Source organism: Pyxicephalus adspersus, chromosome 12, assembly GCF_032062135.1.
Source record: "Pyxicephalus adspersus chromosome 12, UCB_Pads_2.0, whole genome shotgun sequence".
Taxonomy (NCBI): domain Eukaryota; kingdom Metazoa; phylum Chordata; class Amphibia; order Anura; family Pyxicephalidae; genus Pyxicephalus; species Pyxicephalus adspersus.
This window is the reverse complement of record NC_092869.1, coordinates 11195939-11218513: the sequence shown is the minus strand read 5'-3', so window position 1 is coordinate 11218513 and position 22575 is coordinate 11195939. Positions and strand designations below refer to the sequence as shown.

Here is a 22575-nt window from a genome sequence, read left to right as displayed (position 1 = left end):
TTGTGTGTTTAGGAATGCTGATAAGATACTACTGACATCCAGATTTTTCCAATGACACATTTTAGTCACATGTAGATAAATCCAATGATAGGAAGATATTTTGAGTGACTGGCAGATATGAATTACATAAAATAATACCAGCAACAGGCAGATGTTAGTAAGGCAAGTATCAGACATGCAAATATTAAAAAGAGGGGATATTAATGACATGCTGATATTACTGAAAGCAGGCAGATATTATTGACAATCAGATATCAGCAAGAAAAATAAGAATAAAAAAAAACTATACTACATAGACTTGCTAGTAACAGGTGCCATTGTGACAGACAGGTACCCCAATAAAAGGAGGATTCTATTGATAGGCAAATTAGGTGACATGTTCTACTGACTGAAATATTCTAGAGACATTCTGTAAGTGAGATAAGTGAAAAGCAGCACAGTGGCTCAGTGGTTAGCACTCTGGCCTTTGCAGTGCTAGGTCTCGGGTTTGAATCTTGGCCAAGACACTATCTGCATGGAGTTTGCAGGTTCTCCCCGTGTTTGCCTGAGCTTCCTGTGGGCACTTTTCTCCCATATTCCAAAAACATGCATTTAGGTTTTTTGATTTCCCCCCCAAAATTGCCCTTAGACTGTATAAAAGACATATGACTATGGTAGGGACATTAGATTGTGAGCCCCTTTTGAGGGAATGCTAGTAACATGACAATTAACTTTGTCGCCACCATATAAATACTTGATGAGTGATATTTAGCAGTAAATTCCTTTGCAGAATTGGTCTACTAAATTTTGTTGGAAGTGGAACATTCATCTCCCATGGTGATTATATTTGGAAGTATCAGTTCTGAGTCTTGTGTTATTGCTGACATTAAGCCCTAACAAAGGTTTTTAGGGATACTAATGTGGTGAGACCCTGTTTCACGAGTTTAAAGAAGGTGCTGCATGCACCTAAATTTACTGTGTTGTTCTTAGGATGAACAGGTCAACCAGGATGGACGGGGTTGTAAGGATGAAGAGGGCCAACTAGGATACAAGGGAGTAAGTGATGAGGAAGAACCAGGATGGATTGAGCAGTTAACATAGTGGGGTCAGCCAGGTAGGGGTTAGAAGAAGAGGGTACGCTAGTTTAGAGGGGATAGTCATAATGGTCTGGCTGAGCTGGAATGGCAGTAACAGTTAGGATGGAGACCGAATTCAGAATGGCAGGTCATCCAGGATGAAGCTGGGCAGGTATGGAGTTGTTTGCTTTGATGGAGGGTGTAGTCCACACAGAAGGCAAACTGGAATGGGTAAGCTAGGATGGCAGAGTAAGTGAAGATGAAGAGGGTTTCTATTATGTTGCAAATCCAGCAAAGTGGAAGGTATTCCAAGCACCCTGCAGCATTATCCCTGGCACAATAAGCTGGTGTCACTTCATGCAATGATGTACTATTAGAAGTGGGCCAGAGGGAAGCTGCAGACAGAACTTCATTCAGTGCAATGTGTACATTGCTAGGCATAAGCTGGAGACAAGTGACTGGCAAAAGCCTGGCTGGACTTACTATTGTAACATACAAGCCAATAATAGCACCCCCAGTGAATGATCTTTTATTACTTTATCAAATTATATTCAATTATATTTAAGGTGTTCACAGTTATTTTACTTTTCAGTTCTGAAGTATGGTAGCTGATATAATGGGTGCCAGCAGTTGGTCCCTGGGTAGGCTCGTGTAAACACAGCTTTACCCAGTAATCCTCCGGAGCACAGGCTACATTGCCTTATGTCTCTTTAAGTGCTGTCTAGCAGTCCCACAGCGTCCTTCATATGTACAGGAGATATTAGCAGCTGTAGACACTCCTGAGGCAGACAGGGTGACCTTTCTGTGAGCCAAACGACACCCGCCTGCTCCTGGCAGCTTCTGCTTTCTATAATTTAGGGCTCAGTTAGGACTTTAACATTGAATGAAACAGCCATAAAAATAGCTAGAACATCCATATTCCATTTATCAGATGGCAGAAGAAATGTGTCCCTGAGGTAGAGATAGAAACACAGGGACATAGAGAACACTTGGACGAGGCAAAAACGGACTTTAACTACATAAATGAGAACGAGAGATGTTGTCTGATAAGGAAAAGAGCAAAGTGCAGTAACCCATAGCAACCTATACAGCAATCTTTTGTCATTTGGTGACTTATCTAAAGCGATTAAAGGTTCTGATTGATTGCTACAAGATACGGGACTTATCACTTCATCATTGCTCTCTCAACTCCTTATCAGAAAAACCTGAAGATGTTTATAGAAACAAACCAGCTCATCCAGTACTTGTGTTCTATGGACACATTCCTAAAATTGTGATTTGATCTGAATTTAAATCATTATAAAAACAAATACAAAATACCCAGCAGTGTATATTGCTATATGGTTAGTATGTTAAGAATCACTGATAAAAAGTACTAGATAGTTACTATACAGACAAAAACAGCTTTGCAAAGAAAGTTTTACCACTGAAAATGTCTGCACCCAAACCATATAACCAATATGTGTGCCAAAATATGTAGCCCATATATTGTGGTGCTGATGAATGGCCATACATATATTTTACAATGATCCCTCTTTTCTGGAAAACATATTAGATATACAGAAGTTCTTGTTATACTTTTGCAACATTCACATACACCCATATGCCATAAAACCATGTTCTTGTATTGGCATTAGTATTGAGGAGCAGCACTTTCCACCATTGCACAACATACTCACAGTCCAAGTGGCTGTGCCTGATGCCTTCTACATCTTCAGCATGGATGAAGTGATAGCATCTTTTACCCATCAGATCCACAGCATTGAGGTCCATGTAGTCACTGATTCTGTAACAATAATGAAAGTCATGTTAAAAAAATGTAATTACAGACAAAAAAAGAACTGAAGAGGTTATGAACAAATGTTGCCCACTGTCTCACTAGATGTGCTGTGTGTATTATAAGCTGTTAAATTATCTTTGCTTTGGGGGGGGGGGGGCATCTCTGTGGCTTTTTGGCCACTCTCTGGCCTGGTCCTGGTCCCAGACCTGGTTTTTGAACTAGATGGGGAGAAAGAAATTTTAGCCTAAAGTTAACTTTTTAATGTTCATAGGAGACTGTCAGGAGGCATGACAGCAGTATCAACTGTTTTCTGTTGTTTGGCAATGATCTGATTATCAGATGACACTTGGTAAGGAAAATGGACAATTGAAACCCCAAAGAATTTGAAGATTTGCCTTTTCTTGGCTGTAACCCATTGCATGCCAAAACCCATGCATAATAGTTCAAAGATGCCAACTTCTTTCATCTTCCCACCTCCTAGGGGTTAAATCTGCCCCTCATTTGTCCTTTCTAAAGACTTCGTAAAAGTGAATGTAAATGGAAGTAATTAACGAGCAATTATTTCTGTCGGATCGTGAAGGCGGAAAACAACGAGGCCACTAATTACCCAAAGCGCGGGCGACACAACGCTTTCTGCGTGGCTGTATCGGAATTATAATAATCAGCGGATATTACTTGGTGAATGATATAAATGACAAAGCATGTAATAACCTGTAATAGCGCTAATAATGGTAATAATAAGCCTTGTGATAATAGCAATGATCATCATTATATTGCATGAATAATGAGCCAGCTAATGAAGCTACACAGAACAATGGAAATCATGGCATACACTAACATACACACAGATATGTATATATGCCAACAATAGCCATCTACCTAAAACACTATTGTGTTTCTGTTCTATTTAGATTTACCTACATTAGGAGATAATTTATACTTCTGGTGAATGGCCCAGTAAGTCATTAGTCCTGAAAACTTCATCATTCCAAGCTAAACTTACATTGTGAAGCCATCATGTTGGGTTGTCATAACTAAGAAAGGAGCTAGACTACTGGTTGAGATGCAAATTTCTAAGACCACCCAAAAATTTCTGGAGCAATCTACTAGTACTTTTGTTTCTTTATTACATGAAAGAAGAATTTTTTTTCTCTTCCTTGAGCAATGTTGCAACACCCCACACAGCAAAGATGAATTACCTATATGTCTTGGTAAAATGATGCGCCTGTTTTAACCCAATACCTTCACGTTCCAACCAGTTTATCACTATAACAGCATTTCTCAACCTGGGCTATGTTGAAATTTGGGGTTTTCACAGTTGTTTTAAACTTATCTAAGTACCCCGGATTTGTAACTGTTGTGGCTGCACAGACACTGGACATAGAGCAGGTACAATCAGCCTCTAGAGGCATTCCTTCTTTGATGCAAAGTTTGACCTGAGCCCCCTTCTCAGAATGCGAGTACCACACATTCCTATATTAATTTATTTACTGACCACTAGTGCACTAGTCCCACTGGGGACATTTCTTTACTGTCCACCAATCTAATAAAGCATTTGTCTTCTGATCAAGTTCAAGTTGCCATTACAATGTTTCCTGCCTGCATTTCTTTACTCACATATAACATTTAATTTAGTAATAATTTTCAAAAATAATTTTGTTTTATAGAGTAAGGAGATGTAAAATGACGCACCCCGGCTGCCAAGTATTCCGCATTCTTTATTCTTGTATTTAAAATTTTGTGCCACTTGCTGATCATGCTAATGTACTGCGTACTGAAGATATAATCGTTTTTAGCATGGGTTCCCTGAGACCTGAACGTTATTTCAGAGGTTGAGAAAGACTGCTCCAAAATATCCAGGGTTTTCCCTCGGTGCATACAATGGGCTGTATATTAATTAATCCCTTGTTAAGTTCAATTAGGATAACTACGTCTTAAAACATTATGCCAGCTGGGTACAGTCTTAAGGTACTAGTAGTCAAAGTGCTAATTTCAGTAAAGTTCAAGTTTCTTTTTTTCTAATTAAATGTTCCCTAAACACAAATGTTGATTTTTATTGGCATAGATGTTTTTTTGTGTATTAACTGGTATTTGTCATGATGAAGCTGCAATACACCCTACATAAAAATCAGTACCGCAGTGCCACCCAGTGGTCACATTATCTTCTTTATAGTGATAACTAGAACCATGAATCTACCAGAAAAAGGAGTACCACCTTTTGCAGCAAATATGTGTAAAGTATATATAAAAACAAGTTAGATTTGCATTGAAAAATACTTTATTATTTGTAGGCAAATGTGTCTATCCCCATTAAACTCTTGTGTGCAGCTTGTTAGGTTTGTTCAATGAACACTATCACAAAAGATATACAAAGGGTGCCATTGCAGAACCCAAAATAAAAAAGCTATTTCCTTGGCTGTCCTACAGACCTCTTTCTATATTTTGAGCCACTGACTTGAGCAATATGATTTGGAGTGCTTACAACACTTTGTCTTGCTAATGTAATATTTAAGTGTCTCCAATTACTTGCACTGCAAAAATTCCTTTTCTTATTAATCAACAAGTAGAGCCCAGCTTCAGACTCATTCACGAAGTGACACTTGGCCTCATCTCCCTCCTTTCTCACACTCATTATCAAGCCACAGAATTCCATTGTTGCTTATAAAAAGTGCCAGAAATATCAATGTGTCGGTATTAGGAACTGTCGTTATTTCTCCACGGGAGCCAATCAGACTAATGCTTTTACTTTTCCAGCTGTTATTTTTCAAGACAGGTTCAAATATAATTGTTGGTTGAAGCTTTTGATTCAACACATAACTTCATAGAATTAAGCAGCCCACAGCAATCTGCCACCTGCCGTTTTCATTGTTTCTTAGGTCTGAACGATAATAAATTCGGAAATGGGATGGAAATCAGGTAAAAATGCCTTTAGATGGGTGTTGTGCTGTTTTAAATCGATTTTCATTGCAAAGCCAATCTTTTTGGGTGCTCAAAACTCAGTTGTAGATTGTTGTAGGCTTATGTTTTTTTATACTGGAAGCTGACTAAATGATCAGTAATCAATCTGTCAAGAGTTCCAAAACACAACGGAACACAGACTCATACATCAATGTGCAGCCTTTAACCTGTCCATGCTTGTGTGTAACCTCAAAGAGTTCTCCTAGTTTTTGTCTTGCACTATAATGCAATAAATCTTTTTTCTGTGAAGTTGAAATTGGGAGGATTCAGCAGTTTTCCAACAGACAAGGCAGGGACGACCCCCATATCTACAATGTTTGTCCAGAAAAGGCATATGGTGCCATCCTATATTGACACTCAAAGCATTTCTGACAAATCAACAGTAGTTTTCTGCTCCTCCATGGTCTTTAAAAGAAAAAAAAAACATTGCAAAATGTCAATGGGGTTTATTTATAAAGCAGTGACCCTGCCATTCTCTAAAACATTTACTGGTGGAACATATTTCAGGTCCATGTGTTTCAATGGCAGTAGCTAATTTTCCACCACGGACTGTCAGATTCACTGCTTTATAAATATACCCCAAGATGTTACAGAGTCATATTACTTATCTTTTTTATTTTGCCCTAAAGGTTTTTTTCCAGAAATATTTGAACTTTGATAACCACAGGGGTATAGTGTTTTTATACCATACTATATACTATTAGACTTAGTAACTTTGAACACTGTTACCAGATTGATTTAAGGATGATGATGGTCAGTTGAGTTTGGTGTAATCTTTGTTAATACTTTGTAGAATAAAATGGACTTACATTTATACATTGTACCTTTATGTATCTGGCATGTTTAATAAAAAGAACTGTAGAATGGTCCCATTACTCTGTAAAACAAATGTATCAATGTTTAAAAATATTAAGTGTGTGTGAGGTCACCTACCTATTTTCACAGTATATAATATTGAGGTCCATGTTGACACGTGTTACAAACATGTGGCAGTCAATGCGGACTTCATTGATGGTTGGGGGAGGAAGGGCATGAGCCACAACTACTAAACCCATCACCTGTCCTGGCCCAGTACGCCCATGAGACAAAGACACACGGAGACGCAGACGTCCAGTTACATGTATCACCTGGAAAACATGAAAAGACACATCAACTGCCTTAGCTGGGAAAATAGGGAAGTCTTTTAGTCCATAAACTCAGAAAATATTAGTGTGTGAGATTATATAAAGCCAGAAATCTACCGTAAATACAGTGTTTTTCCTGAAATCAAAAATTCAGACAGTGCTACAATATATTTAACTGGGCTTACTAAGTCAGAAATGGCAGATGATAACGCAAACACCTGCCTGTAGAATCGTCACACTGAGCGCACGTGCCCATGTGCATGGGTTTGATAGTATGCAGTCTGTAGGGGGCATTTACGTTACTAAAGTGGCTGCAGGCTCATTAGTTAGATCCCCATAAACATGTACATTTTTATATATTCATTTCCAGAAGGCTAGTATAGCAGCTGGATCCGTTCAATTAGGTGTTGCAATCATGACATACTTTATCCACTGATGAATACTTAGAAACCTCTTCTAAAGATTGTGCTCTGAAACAATGGAACATGGCAGCTCTAGAGAAAATGAAGGAAAAATATTTAGTCGTTTTCTAAGATGGTAGCTATAGGTGGGGTGGTTTATTCTGGCTTTTTTCATCCCATGCCATTTAAAACCTGAAATCTATTAATCATAATCTATAGGTTTCTCTACTTTTTAAATGTATACAATTATAATGTTATAATTCATTATAAGGGTTATACCTTAAGTAGGAGAAAATATCTAAATAGTGAGAGACGACAAGAAAAAAAAAAGAAATGTATACATACAAATGAAAAGACAATGGGAAACCATACAAGACAGTGCTACATAGGAACAAGCAGTCAGACTGTACAGACTGAGATACATTTTGATGTTTCATTAAAAGTGAACTGAATGGGTCAAAGTTGCTTGCACTTGGTAACACCAGCAAACACATAATTTCTAGTACACATCTCATCAGCAGGGCTGCCACCCTGATTCCTCTAGCAGAGAAACATTTCTAAGAATGCGAGGGAATGAATCACAGAATTGGAGTGATAGAGACAAGTAGAAAGAATACAGGGAAGACAAAAAAAATTAGACATTGGGATGAAAACCTTCTGCTAACATAGAAACATAGAAAACCAACTGAAGTTAGAAAGCAGATGGATGGAAGGCATGATGGAAGAGAAGAGAATTATAATTTTTGTATGCATAATAAATAAAAATTAATTAATTGTAGGTTGTAAAATAGGATGATGCAAGGAGGAAAAAACATAATCACGATACTAAAAAATGAAACGCAAGAAATGGACAGAGAATGACCAAAGGAACCAAATACAAAGCAAAGGGCAAGTATTAAGAAAATCATGGAAGAAGGAAGCTGAGAAATAAAAAGAAGGTCTGGTCAGTAGGAGGCAGGGCACCACAGCCTGAATCATCCAAAGAGCGGCAGAATAGAGTGAGCAGAGTCCTCTTTGACACATGTGGGGAGTTTTGCTGCTGGATTGCTCGTGGCAAGAAACACATCAGAGACTCCTGTGGTACTTTTATATATTTCAGCAGCTAAATCTAATATGACACTGAAAGCGGGGGGGAGAGGAGGTACACACAACGTCAGGAGCCAGCTCCCCTTCCTATGACCTTAACTAATAAAGCTTGGAGAACTCAATTAACCCTTTATCAGCCAGTGACAGCACCAGCTCCTTTATTTTTTGCCTTATCCTTTTATAATTCAAATGAGCTGAGAATAAGATCCAAGCAAACCAGCTGCGAATCTCTACTATTAGATGTGGAAGACAGCAATGCGGTGTTGACGGTAAAGTTACAACGTACTACCAAAGTGGCTGCAACTAGTTTTTTTTTGTAACCTACACCCTATTTGTAAGCATTCATTTTTTCCTAAACTCTGGTTGGTGACAAAACAAATTTAGAAAACAAGTGACTGGCTGCTTAAAGATTTGTAGAAACGTTACAATTGAAGTGAGGTCAAAAAGCTTTCCCTATTTGCCTGCACTGCTGTTATGCCAGGAATAAACTATTATATGTGTACTTGATCAGGAAAATAAGTAACATTTCTGTTCAGAAACTTTTGGGGAATGTATATTATTTTCCTGCTCAGTAACATTGAATATATATGTGATAAAAGATCTATTGGCATGCCACTGTCATGAGCAGTGTTTGCTTAATAACTTTGTTCTTGATTGATCAACTTGCCAACACTCCCATCTTTACTTAATTAATGTCACTGAAGCCTATAGTTTTTTTTTTCGAAACCTGCCCAGTCCTGACCACTGCTTTTTTGATTGGCAACACTGGTACTGAAACCCTCCCACTAGGAGCTGCTAAGTCCTGGACACAAATAAAGAAGGATCTGGCTCAGTTGGTGAAATTTATTGTAGATTATTTGTTTACATTATAAAGATCATAGAGCAGGAGTGTCAAACTCAGGCCGGCAGAAAAAATTTGGCCCGCACTGTAATTATATTTGGCTCGTGAGAAAATACCAAATGTCTACTAGAGCTTGCCCTCCGGTAGACAGTGCATGCACCGTTAATACTACAAATCCCAGAATGGTCTGCTGGCATGTCAATCAGGACCCAACTGAACTCAACTCTTCTGTTGACATTCATTAGTGACCTTCCTCAACTGTGAATATTTTATCAATAAATATTAAAGTTGGCCCGCGACTTTGTTGAAAATTTTTCATTTTGGCCCACTGTGCATTTGAGTTTGACACCCCTGTCATAGAGCATCATATAGTAACTGGATTTGTTACTTGTTTAGACTATCATATATCCTTCACTTCTTATTTAACTTTCCAATAAAAATTATCCCACTACTTCAGAGTGAATGCCGGTAACTTCCACTGGCTTATCGGACATCACAAAGTGCTGTGACTCAAAGCGACCAAGCAAAGTTCATCTTTGACTTATCTAACTAAAGAAAACTGAGAACAGATGGGCTGATATGTTACAGCAACTAATCATTGTTGACCTGCTATACAAAATGTGATGTACTGTAAATAGAAATATTAGGCCAACAATATATATATGTTACTGCTTGTCCTAGTTCCATGTCATATGTAAAATACACAACACAAATCCTGCAATGAATGCACTTACACATTTGTCACACACAGTACACACGTAACAGGCCAAAATAACTTTCTTCCCTTACTGCAAAGGACAATAACACTCTCATCTCTATACTGACAAAGCCCCAAAACTTTTATTGTAAAACTTGTAGGATATGATGTGGTGCCCATTCTGTGTTCTTGCAGTCTCGATGCCAGACAAGTATGATTGCTCTTCTTTCTCTTTTTTTATCCTTTACTGCCTCAGGAGAGAGGAACCATCCTGATTCTTTATACACTGAGGCTCTTCAAAGACACCTTTAGAATGTAGGCAGCCTGGGGGGGAATTCTCTCCCAGACACAATTTGGAAGCAACATGAAGGCCTTGAAGTTGAAAAGCAAAGAAGAGGGAGGACAGAGAGAGCAGGGCAGAGGAAGGGGGTGTGGGACGAAAGCTCAGTGTATTTTTCCTCAGTTCCTTCCGCTTCCCCATGAGGTAAAAAGACTTTTTTTTGTACACGTGACAGAGTGTCTTGTTTATCTTGATTGTACTGTCATTCCTAACCGGTTTAGGAAACAAGCAGTATAGTGGAAACTAAATGAAGACAGACATGAAAATCACATAGAGAAATGAAACAAATGACATGCTTCCAGGTGTAGATTATTATTCAGATGAATCTCAGATAGGCAGCTGTTCAATGACAAATTCGGAACTACTCATATTACTGTAATCCATGTAATAGGGCTTACTTATTAACACCGGGTAACTGACCACCATTGAATTACAGGAATCCCTGACTCTCGTCTCAATATTAGCTTGTTCAGATATGTCTGATGTGTAAAGAATCATCTAATAACATTTTTTATTCATGATTTATGTTGTTCTTTGCAAATTGGACAAATCTGCATGTTTATAATCAAAACAATAAACCAAATTTGCACATATTCATAACCCATCACAAATTATATTTTTAGCAGAGTGGAACTAGTGAATGTTGGTCTCTGATTGGCTGTGTAAGTAAATCTTTCCAAGGACTAAAACAGAGGAGCTGTTACTGAGTACACTCCTAAGAAGCCAGTTGTCTGGATATTATATTCACTTAATACTAATTTTACTATCCTGAATCAGAAGTCCTTAGTTGCGTATTTGTTCTAGGTTGTTTATTCAAGTTGTTGATACAGAGAGTTAAAATGATAGCCAGACAACAAAATTAATACAATTAAAGGCGGCAGTGGCTGTCACCATGTTTCTTTTACTCCCAAGTTTCCATGTCACCTTGCCCAGTCATGGAAAAGGGACAATATCTTTGCATAGGACCTCTCTGACCCACTTGGTGAAAAGTATATCACACAAAGCTCAACTTTTGTCAATAAGCAGTTAAAGCTCTTAGTGGCAAGCAAGCCCTGAGAAAATTATGTAGGCTGCAATAATGGATTTCTCTTTCAGAATGCTACATTCTTGAATATGTTTTTCACTTTAAAACTTTTTGAACTACAGACACCCAAGTAAGTGCATTCTAAAGTGGTACCGGGACTGAAAAAAGTCTTGGAACTTTTGGTCATAGTGCATATCCCGTGCCATGGTCCTTGGCTCTTAAACTTGGGCTACTCACACAGCAGTTACTAGTTTCAATAAATGGTAATCCACACAAAGTAGACTGTTTAGCAGAAGGCATTAAGTTCTGCTGGAAAATGGACGGGATAAGCTGAACCTATGGTAGTATTGCTTGGTCATAGTTCTTCAAACAGTCTAAGAATAGATGAAACTTTAAGGTCTTATTCTGTCTTATTTTAGTAGGGCAGAATTCAGAAGAGCCTTTACCAGGATAGGTATTTCTAGATGCACTTCAACCTATACAGTAATTTAGTATTGCTTATTAAATATGTTTGTGTATGAAGGTGGCTGATAATATTAAATGGTCAGTCCAACCAAAACTGATATTTCGAAATTCAATAAATGCAATTTTATGATTTGAAGATCTTTCTTTTGGTATATTTAGGACATTCTAGAAATAACTCTTATGTTTCACTTTGAGCTAAATCATCACATTTGGGGTAGACTTACATTTTTAATTTCAATTTCCATGTGGTCACTTTCAAAATGCTCAGTAAGGTCAAGACTGTTCATGTCATGTTACCCATTTTTGTTAACTGCAAGCAGGTCTCTAACTGCTAGCTAGTAGTTACTAAAAAAACCTTTTTCACAAAGCTAACACACCGGAATAAGTATCCTTAGTTTTAAAAAAAAAGGGACAATTATTTTTTTTACAGTTCAATTAAATTTGAAAATACCAGTCAAATAAAACTTTATTTGCTTTAGGCTGGTATATAATCGAGCCTATAGTATTCCTAGATGACCAGCTATAACGTATGCAGTAGAATAGGTTTTTCAGAACTCAATAATTTATTGACAATACATGAGAAGTCCTCAACTTGAGGTCTGTATTATACATTGTAGCCAGAATATAACTCACCTTGTACCCCGAGGATTTTATATGCACACCTCTTTTAGTCAGTGTAGATTTCATCCGAATGAAGAAAGACCTTTCTAAAGAGTTGTCCTGAGGGAGAATTCCAGGGCTGGAGGACTCCACTAAAATAAAAGGATAAAGGTTATACTCCCATAAAATATCACAAAGTCAACATAATCCCAGTAAAACAAATCAAATTAATAAATGTTTTTGATTGTAAAGTCAGCTGTTTTATTCAAAATGGTTTTCTTTCCAGTATTGTTTGGGAAAAGCAATTTGTTTTTTTTTACTAAAGCAAGGAATCAGATGTAGGCACTGAAACATGTTTGTGATATAAGCAAGGTGATACTGTTACAATTAATAACATAATAAGGGTACACAGGATTTATTTTATGTATTCGTACATAATTTTGTTACATTTATTTTAATGTTTAAAACTAATTATGAAATATATCTGATTAATATTAGATACCCCCTCATATTAGAGATTAGATATTAGATACCCCCTCACATTCATATTGGCTCATCAATGTGATGGGTTGTTGTGGTGGCCAATAGATACATAAAGATGTGGCCATGTATCGGAATATGGCAGGTATATGCTGACACCACTATGTACCTGCTCTATATACCTGAAGAAGGATAATTATCAAATGCAGTAAAGCTGAAGTCCTACCATAAATGCAAGCTTTATAAAATAAATATGTTTACTGTTTCATGCTCTAAAATATTTGTACTTCTGTTCTTTCATTCTGTCTAAATATTACAGAACATTCTCACACTGAAAGGATCTGTAGATTGTGTTTCGTTAACTTAGAGCATGTCTGGAAGAAAAATGGTTAACCATAAGAGGATAATATTGGCATGAGTTGGGGTTAAGCACCAATCTCGACGAATACAAATAATTCTGCTCTCTAATCCAGTGGAATCAAACCTATTTCTTTTATCACAGGCTCCCATTTTGAATGAAACAAGCTCATTATTTCTAATCAAAAGCTGTAAGATCAAAAACTGAAGTGTTGGCTTCAGATCCAGCTGGTTCTAGGATCCGATGCGTGGCTTCAGCAGAGAACAGGATCATAGGAGCTTCACGATGGGGTGGGCCAGGACAGCTCTGAAAAACACTGCACGTACTAACTAATCCAACAGGAAAACTGTTCAAGCCTCTGGCTGAAGGTCCATAGGTTTTTAAACGACTAGACTTCAAGGAAACATATTTAAAGGAAAAAAAAAGTTGGAACATTTTCTTCTGAAAATGCTAGTTGCATGGCTCTCATGCTGGTTTAATGACTTTAATACTTTCTAAGTCATTGACCTAGAATACTTATTCAGCCCATGTGTTTTGACTTTGCTTTGACTTCACTAGCATGCTTGTTTTGGGTCAGTGATTCAAGAAGGATTAAAACCATTTGATTAGCTTGACAGCCAGGTTGGCAAAAGGAGTCCCAATATTTTGTTTAGTACAGGTTTCCCGTTTAATGTTTAATTGCGGTCTTTTCTCCAGCAAGAGGACTATACTGTGAGTCCACACTGACAGCCAGGACTGAGCTCATTACATTGTCTGAAGACACACTTTTAAGAAGAAATGTCTAAAATATAACAAAATTTCACCCAACTATCCCTCATTTGGGAGGACTGTCTCTCTTTTGGAACCAGATCCAACCATTGTTCTTTTCTTCCCAGTTGATTTCATTTATCTAATGGATCTCAATAAAAAATGTAATATTTACCTACTAAATGTATTACACCACATTACACTTTCGTCTAAGCTCTCCTCCAAATGTTTCTATTAATTCTGTATATGTGTATGTATATATGGTAAGTATGAATGTGTGTGTGTGTCTGTGTAAAATATACTAGGTGAGATGTACATGTGTGAATCTTCAACACCACTGGAACAATTTTTCACATATACATAACTGCTCGGCCAATATGTGCAATGTATAAGGTTAGCTGTTCAACTTAGCATCATCCATATCTACTCATTATGTATCTCACTGCTTGTATAATTTCCTATACTATGTATTTTCTTTTTTACAGTGCCAGGGAAGCAAATTAACCTAACTGCATGTTTTTGGGATGTGGGAGGAAACCGGAGTACCCGGAGGAAACCCACGCAGACACGGGAAGAACATGCAAACTCCATGCAGACAGTGTCCTGGCCCAGATTCAAACCTTGGACCTAGCGCTGCAAAGGCCGGAGTGCTACCTCTGAGCCACCATGCTGTAAATCCTTATTAATACATTTTAGTTTTAAAAAAAGGGCTGTTTAGTTTTTGGGAAAGTCAGTACAGAAAAAAAGGTTGTGGTGAAAAAAAATAACGGATTTTAATCAATAATTTTTTTCAAATGTATTTCTCCTGGTTATTTAATTCTACTGGGGAAGTCACAAGGGCATGTCTGTTGCTTACATAAATATGGCTACATGCTGAAAGATTACACTCTTTGCCATCTCAGAAAGTTAGTTGGTGTGTAAGTGCCAACCTTTGACTTAAAATGTTTAACTGTATGTTTAATAAAATGGTTGTTTTCAATGCCCTTGTACTATATTTGTTTAGGAACGGACATGAACCTTTATAAAATGTGGAAGCTAATAATCTTAGGAACACCAAAATTGTCAAATACTTTGTTGTTTTGCTAATATTCTTTAAACATTTAAAGTAAATATTTTAGATATTGAAAAAAAACAGACCACGTCATATTAGACGGCAGTTTTAAAGTCAATAAATATAATTTTTTTGGCCAGGCCCGCACATGCCAGTGTTCTCCAAAACCCCTGTTAGCTGGGTGCATGACCCGGCACATTTCAGTAACCACCTGGCGGTTTTTTGGTAGTTGCTGAACAGTTGAGTCATAATACAGGGGCTGCCACCCACCCAGATAAAAAAAGTTCTGGGTTGAAGACGGCATTCTTTGTTACATAGGTAGTTCTCTTGAACCCCAGCTCTGTAGTCAGCTGTACAAGAATGGAGGAGATCAATGAGCTACTGTTTGCACATATTCAACCCCACAAGCACAACTTTCTGTTCTGAGGATATCTGTAGCAGTCTTTTGTATCCATAGGGAGCCAGTCATCAAATTCTACTGAAACTGAACTTACATAATGAGGACATAATATCTAATATATACAATTACTTTATTTCAACAGCATGCAATACAAGAGACATGAAGACAACGGGACAGCTGACAGTGGGGCAACTAAACAAATACATATGAAAAATAGAAGAGAAGGAAATATTTGGTATAACAAGTACTGTATTACTGGCCAACAATAATACAAACTAACAAGTAGTGATGTCTTATGAGAAGATGTTTAGGTTAATCTGTGTCTCTAAGCGTTACGAGAACAAACCACATGCTCTGAAACTCCTTGTGTGAATACTGCCCTTTTAATGCCCCTATTATGGTAATAGCTTGGGCTTCAATATTTGTGAAGTACCACCAGCAGTCTGCATTGTTTATATATCCAAAGTTTGTAAAAAATTGTGAGCTATGCTCTTTGAGAAGATGCTCTTGGTAGGATTCAGCATTTGAAGCACAGTTGTAAACATCTAATAGAACTTCCAAGAGCCCTTTGATGTTAGGCAAGACAAACATAAATCGCACAGTTATATCACAAATGCTGTATATGTTTTGTATGAATTCATCAGCCCAATGGGTTTTGTTTTGCATATTTAAAATAACAAATAACCCATTTTTATGCATAGACCTAGATGACAGGTATATATTCCAGATATCTGATACATTTTTCTCCTTGACGCTTCTATCTACAAATGTTTATCAGCAGGTTTGGATTTGTGGATAGCAACATATTCATGAATTTAGAGCTTACACATTTTAGGTTGCAGTACAGTTCTATATGGTCCTATAAAACCTTCAAATCACATGTAAAAAATAACATTTTCTTACATGTAAAACAAATATATTTATACTACAGGAGGTTACAGACCTGTATGACCACAGGCATGTGGAGGCCCATGAAAATACAATTAAGGTAACCAAACCAATAACACTCATTTATCATCTTTTAAAATAAGTATAGCCACAATATAATGAGAATAAGAATATTAATAAACTTTCTCCCAGTGAAACAGACACCAGACACAGAAACAAGGTGCAGCCCCATGGCTGTTGGGAAAATCCAAAAAGGACACAGGGCATTGTCACTGTGTTGTAGATCTTTGAGAGGGTGTATATAACAGTGTATCTAACCATACTGTTAAATGCAGAAAAAGATAAAGGCACGCATTTCAGACTTTAACATATTATAAGTTACCCTAAAATAACACACAAATAAACCTATTTAGATCTGTTATACCCAAACAGGCTAAAGCGGTTCACAGTAACTTATAGAGTCTTGCTGGCTACACACCTGCTATTATATCCACTGTCATAACCATACAGCAAAAAGATTATTTAGGTTATTTAGACTAGGCTGGTGTAATTCTGGAGCAATTGCTATATATAATATACCATAACGTGTAGCAACCTATTACACTTTCCCGCTGTCTTATTTGGCAACAATAAACTCACTTAACATGCCTTGTTCCCCCAGTGTCTTTGTGTGGAGGCGGTCATCTTTGCTGAGAAGAAGAACACTGTTTTTTGTGTCAGAGTTGACTTCTGATGACTGGTGTGGCATTTTTTAAGAAGGTGCAAGGGGAAGTTAAGGAGGCACAGATTGACAAAACGAATTAGGCAGAAACAGGGAAATTCTTGCACTCTCTCCAGCATGGAGAACAGAGAACAACACAGTAATGACATCACCAAATCTCACTGCAAACTTCCTAAGGCTAGCAATCATGGACAGAAGCCTTTATTATGTAAAATTATCTTATGCTGCAGATATCAAGCTAGATGTACAAAAGGAGTACAAAAGAGTGTGTAGTAACCCAGAGCAGCAATTCTAATTGCAGACTTTGTAATATAGCTCTTGTGCCACGTCAGGCAGACTGATTGTCAAATACCGTGTGTGTGTAATTCCTATTTATGTGCGTGCATGCTAAATAATCTTTCATTTTAACACCTAATGTTTATTTTGTCTCACAGATAATGTCTGCATTGTCTACAAAGTCTAAAAAAGCCTAAAAGATGGTGCTGTCCTCGATTTCCATGCAGTACTGCTGCAGTTCACCTCTTTCGAACATTCTTCAACCTCCACAAAGCCCTGGTACTGAAACAAATATGACCAGCAGAAATTTGCTTACAGTACGATTGGGGTTAGTTTTTTGAGGAGCTACATCTCAGGGTAGTCTGCTGCTCTAACTGCCTACTTTAAGCCCTCCATGGTATGCCAGAAAACTGTGCTGCTACACAACAGCACCTGAATTCCTGGAAACAACATGCCTATGACATGGGTTATGGGTCCCGGGTGCCAATCCAAGTATGCACCTGGGAGCTGTTAATGGCACGATCCATAACACCAGCCATTAGCTAGTGTACAACCAGTAAACATAGTAAATATAGCCATAAACATAGTAAATATAGATATATATAAACATCTAGTTCATTTATGAAAATTCTAGTGCCTGTACAGTTTTATGGTATGTTAAAAACCTGCAACCCTTACTGCAGCATCTCCCCTTGACATATTCCGATTACTGTAGGATAGCTCGACGATGACCTTTCATTGATTACAAGTGAAAGAATGCATTTTCTCAACAGGTCCTAACTAGGGCTATGCTTTGGTCCACAGCAGGACCAGGCAGTTCTGTGCAGGTCCTGCCTATGACACCCTGCAAACTGCTTTGCTGCCCCTTACTACTGCGTTGGTTCTTATATAGCGGCAATACTGAACCACCCACTGCTGCCTCCCATTATTTTTTTATAGGATGTCCCAGTTGAGACGCTCCATTTAGCATCTCGACAAAATGGTTTAGTGGTGCTGGGTCTAAACAATCTCTGCATTACACCTTCTGCAGACATTAATATATATATATATATATATATATATATATATATAAAATGTCTTTGAGTTCTCCTTTTTAAGCATTTCCCTGACCTGGCTAGATGTTAAGATTTTAAATCTGCGAATGCAGCATGCTACTAATACTTCAAAGTTGTACTGTTTCAAAACATTTAACCTTTCTACTGCCACGGCGGCCTATACAGAAAGAGCAGATTATGTAAAATTGGCTAAGCACTGGTATATGACAGTAAAGGTAAAGTAATGCATTGGTAGCAGGAAATAGGTTAATAAGCAGTCTGCATGCTCCAGCTCTGTGTAAATGCACTGCGTTGTGTGTGTATATTTCCTGGGGCTGTATCTTTTTGCCTTTCTTGTCTCTCTCTGTCTGCTCTCTGTCAGTACACCCAGTGGATTAACTGACTATTGAGGATTCTCTTTTAAAAGAAGCTCTTTTAAAAGGGTCAGATAAAGAGAGTGAGCGAGAGCGAAAGAGAGAGAGACTGTCAAAATGAGCCTTAGACAAAGATTTATTATAAACGATTTAAAGGGCTTAATGTATGTATCCCCAATGAGGCCTCGCAGCTATGAGAGGAGAGAGATGGATTGTGAAAGATGGCAAAGAAAGGAAGGAGGGGGCAGATTCTCTGTGGCCCCCTCATACACCCCTCTCCTCGCATACACACAGCATGAGTCTGGAAACGCGTTCAATATTTCAAAACAGGAATTGTCCCCGTGTCACTGTGAGGACTGCTAATAATGGATGAAGCATGTATCTAATGTACCTAATGAATACATTGCAGTGGTAAGGAAGACTGTAAGGTGCAACAATGGTTTTAAACTCAGAGATGCATGACAAACAATTTAAAAGTTTACCAACTAAGTTTGTTATGGTGGGTAAATTGAATATATCTTAAAAATACATGCTAGAGTTTATGTAGCTGAGTGAGGCTAGAATAGCTTGGTTTAGTCAAAATTACAAGGAATTCAATTAGTATATCATTCTTTGCTGTGCTCCACCACCACAGTGTGTGGGTAAAGGATCTGCTTCCAATGTGTTTTTCCTCCTTGGTAGCACTGCACCTTTTCTGCAGCCACTTCCTATCCACATGCATTCAGCAAATCGTTTCTGTTATATAAGAATGACTTTTGAAATGTCTACATGTTAACAGATTTTACTAATCAGTAGTTTATATAGTTTATTATTAGTTTTGGATTCATTTTCTTTTGCATTTATCCAAATAAAAAAAAGCATTCAAACCATTTTTTTCTTACTGATATACTTCTGGAATAAACATGTTTAATCTAACAGAAAGGTTTTAAATATAACCTCAGGAATAAAACAGGATAAACTAAAAATAACAAAAGAAGGATAACTAAAATAGATTAGATTTTGGTTCTGAAAAAAGTGTAATACCTATTAATGGAAGCAAGGAATATAATGTAACCCAGCTGTAATCAAACACAGATTACAAGCGATGGAAGACAAACTGTGCTTACGTTAATTCCAAGGTACATTGAGCTTGGTGCATCACATGCTGGTAAACTGAGCAATATTCCTGCTTACAATTACTCTCATGCAATGATGTGCCATAATTACTTATACGGAATCTGAGTTTACGTCTTCTTATCAAGCTTAAAATTACCAATAAGCATCAGTATTTGCTGAGCTCTTCAAAACAGATCACCTGTGTGTAAAGGATCAAGACTTTAAAATGCTTAAAGGAAAAGAGAATATACCCCATCACCCCCACATATACTAGCACGGGCCATCCAGCATTTAGAACAGGTATCCCACATCATCAAGGTGAAGATCAAGTATTCTCCTTGCTACGTTAAAACCAACCCCAATAGCTGTTTAGCATTGTTAGCTGGTGAATATTTCTGGAAGAGGTCCAAACCCTATTGGGGGCTCCCTTCTCAAATAGAAGCATTAAGCTGCTGGGCACCAGGCTCCTATTGACTATTGGTGCCCAAGAAAAAAACATAGGTTATATGGGGGGGGTTAAAGGCCTTTTTTCCAGCTTTCTCTGCTCCCAGACCTGTTTTCCAGCTTAGTGCAGGTGGAACTATTTGACAGATGCAGGTAAATTGAAATCATTTGGCTGTCAACAAGGCCAGTGAGAATCTTCCACCCTCTCATTAGCCACACTGGCAATCAAAGTGGCATGGGAAGGAAAAACAACAGGGTACAGGTAGCAATAGGGCCCCTAAAAAATCACAAAAAAATGTTAGGTCTCAATCTGTTTCCTGTAACTGCAGGGCTCACAGGGGTGTAGATACACCCCTGGCCAACCACTTTATTTTAGCGAATTACATAAAGCTTAAGGACCTGTTGTGATACTTGGACAACATGAGTGTGAGCTTGTCCCCAACGAATTGCTGACGAATGGTTTATGTAAAGTAAGGTAGGAGATTTTTTTAACGAAACCCCAATGTTTGTCCTGAGAACAAAATATTATGTATGGGTTTTCCAATACAGCTAAAATTCTATGTATATTTGGGACCTCGTCAGGCTGAAAGATACCTGAAATAAAGTATATATATTAACTACCTTAGTAGAAAAGTTTTAGCTTCTAATGTTTCCACCATTCCTCCCTAACACAGGAAATGCCATGGCAAAGAGGTAATGAAATTAAAGGTTTAGAGCCAATTGGGACGTAGCTCAAACAAGGGAATTTTAAAATTTGTAATATTAATTGCCTTGCAGCCTCATTAATGCATATACAAATGCATTAATGCATGCATATGCAAAAATGCCTACAAAGGCTCTACTCTCAAGAGTCCTCCGAGAAAGCAATGCATTTAATTGCTAGGTGCCGCTAAGGTGTTGTATGAAACATTTAGGTTGGCATAATACAAAGCCAAACCTGGTAAAGGTTTGTTCTTCCTCACGCTTTTTCCGGGTAGGCATTTTGTAATGCTCAGTGGGATCTGGAACCATCCATATTGCATTTATTGTTCTTTTGTTTAACATGAAAACATTTACAAAATAAATAGCCTTCCCATGACTGCATTTTTTATTGATATTTTGTGTCTAATAAGATATTTTCATGTCTGGACTGGTAACAACATAAAGATAGTTGCACTTAAAACTGAACACTGCCTTCTAAAAAAAGACTAGAGATAAGCTTTAGCTTTAATCTGTTGTTCTGTATAGATGACAGGTTCACTTTAAACCCTGTCCTAATCATCTGCAAAAATGTATTAGTCAAACACTGAACTATTTTCAAAAGTTTTCTGGTTACACCTGTAATCCAGACAGATCGTAATAGAATATAGTACACTGTGATAAGAAGTTCTTTTATCTGATAAAACAAATTGACCGGGAGTGCAAAATATGACTGCTTATACATTTCTAAAGACCACAACCAGGAAATAAACTAACACCCTAGATAAAATATGAGGTATAGTTGAGTATTTTGCAATATATATGTAAATAGCTTAGTAAAGCTACTGGTTTCTCTTTTATCGCAAAAGACTGTTTCATTTCTAGTATGGCAGCTGCCATTAAACATGTAGAGATGTAGAAAAAAAAAACATCAAGTACGAAACGACATGCAAGAAGAAGAGGTGCACTCCATGAACAGACAAAAAACTTGGGTAAATCCATAGTTTTAATTAAATGTTAATGATATATATATTCCCTTCATCCTAATGATCTTGAAATAAATACCTTTGTGCCAGGTTTACTATATGGGCTTTTAATCTGATAATACAAGGCGATCTTGTCCCCAACTTAAGCAAATGATTTAAAGCAGTGTTGATCAGTAGACCCTATAGTTGGTCTTGGAAACAAGGACATAAAGGTGTTTTCCAATAAAACTATCCTTTGCCTATTTGGGACCCCTTCAATCAGCCTGAAGGACCTAAATTACCTCCTCTGTACCATAACAATGATAAAAACACATAAATAATGGAACTTCCTCTCTTGGTGGTATGATAATCATTGTGATGATATAAAACTAGTAACTCAAATGAACCTATACCTCATTAATTTTTTAGGAATTCAGCCAGTGACATGTCAGTACTGCTAATTTATTGGTGTTGACCTTTGTATTGCAGAGTATTACATCTCTTTTGCTATATTATTTGATCCCACCCCTACTCTGCACTTTTGACAATGACTATATACTATAATGACAATATCATCATATCTCTTTTACTGCAGTCTTCAGTTTTGATATGAATAATCAAGCAATTATGAAATGGTATTTAAACTATATATATATATATGGTATTTAAACTATATATATATATATATATAAT

At 37.4% G+C, this 22575-nt stretch overlaps 1 protein-coding gene across 4 annotated transcripts in view; it reads right to left on the bottom strand.

The window, feature by feature from the left end:
- Positions 1-22575, bottom strand: part of NPAS3 (neuronal PAS domain protein 3) — a 298073-nt gene that overhangs the window by 17790 nt on the left and 257708 nt on the right. For all 4 annotated transcript variants that reach the window (XM_072427890.1, XM_072427891.1, XM_072427892.1 and 1 more), the window contains 3 exons: positions 12405-12523; positions 6727-6920; positions 2735-2841 (listed from right to left, as the gene is read on the bottom strand). In XM_072427890.1, the coding sequence (XP_072283991.1) occupies positions 2735-2841; positions 6727-6920; positions 12405-12523 (420 nt within the window). The remainder of the gene's footprint in view (positions 1-2734; positions 2842-6726; positions 6921-12404; positions 12524-22575) is intronic.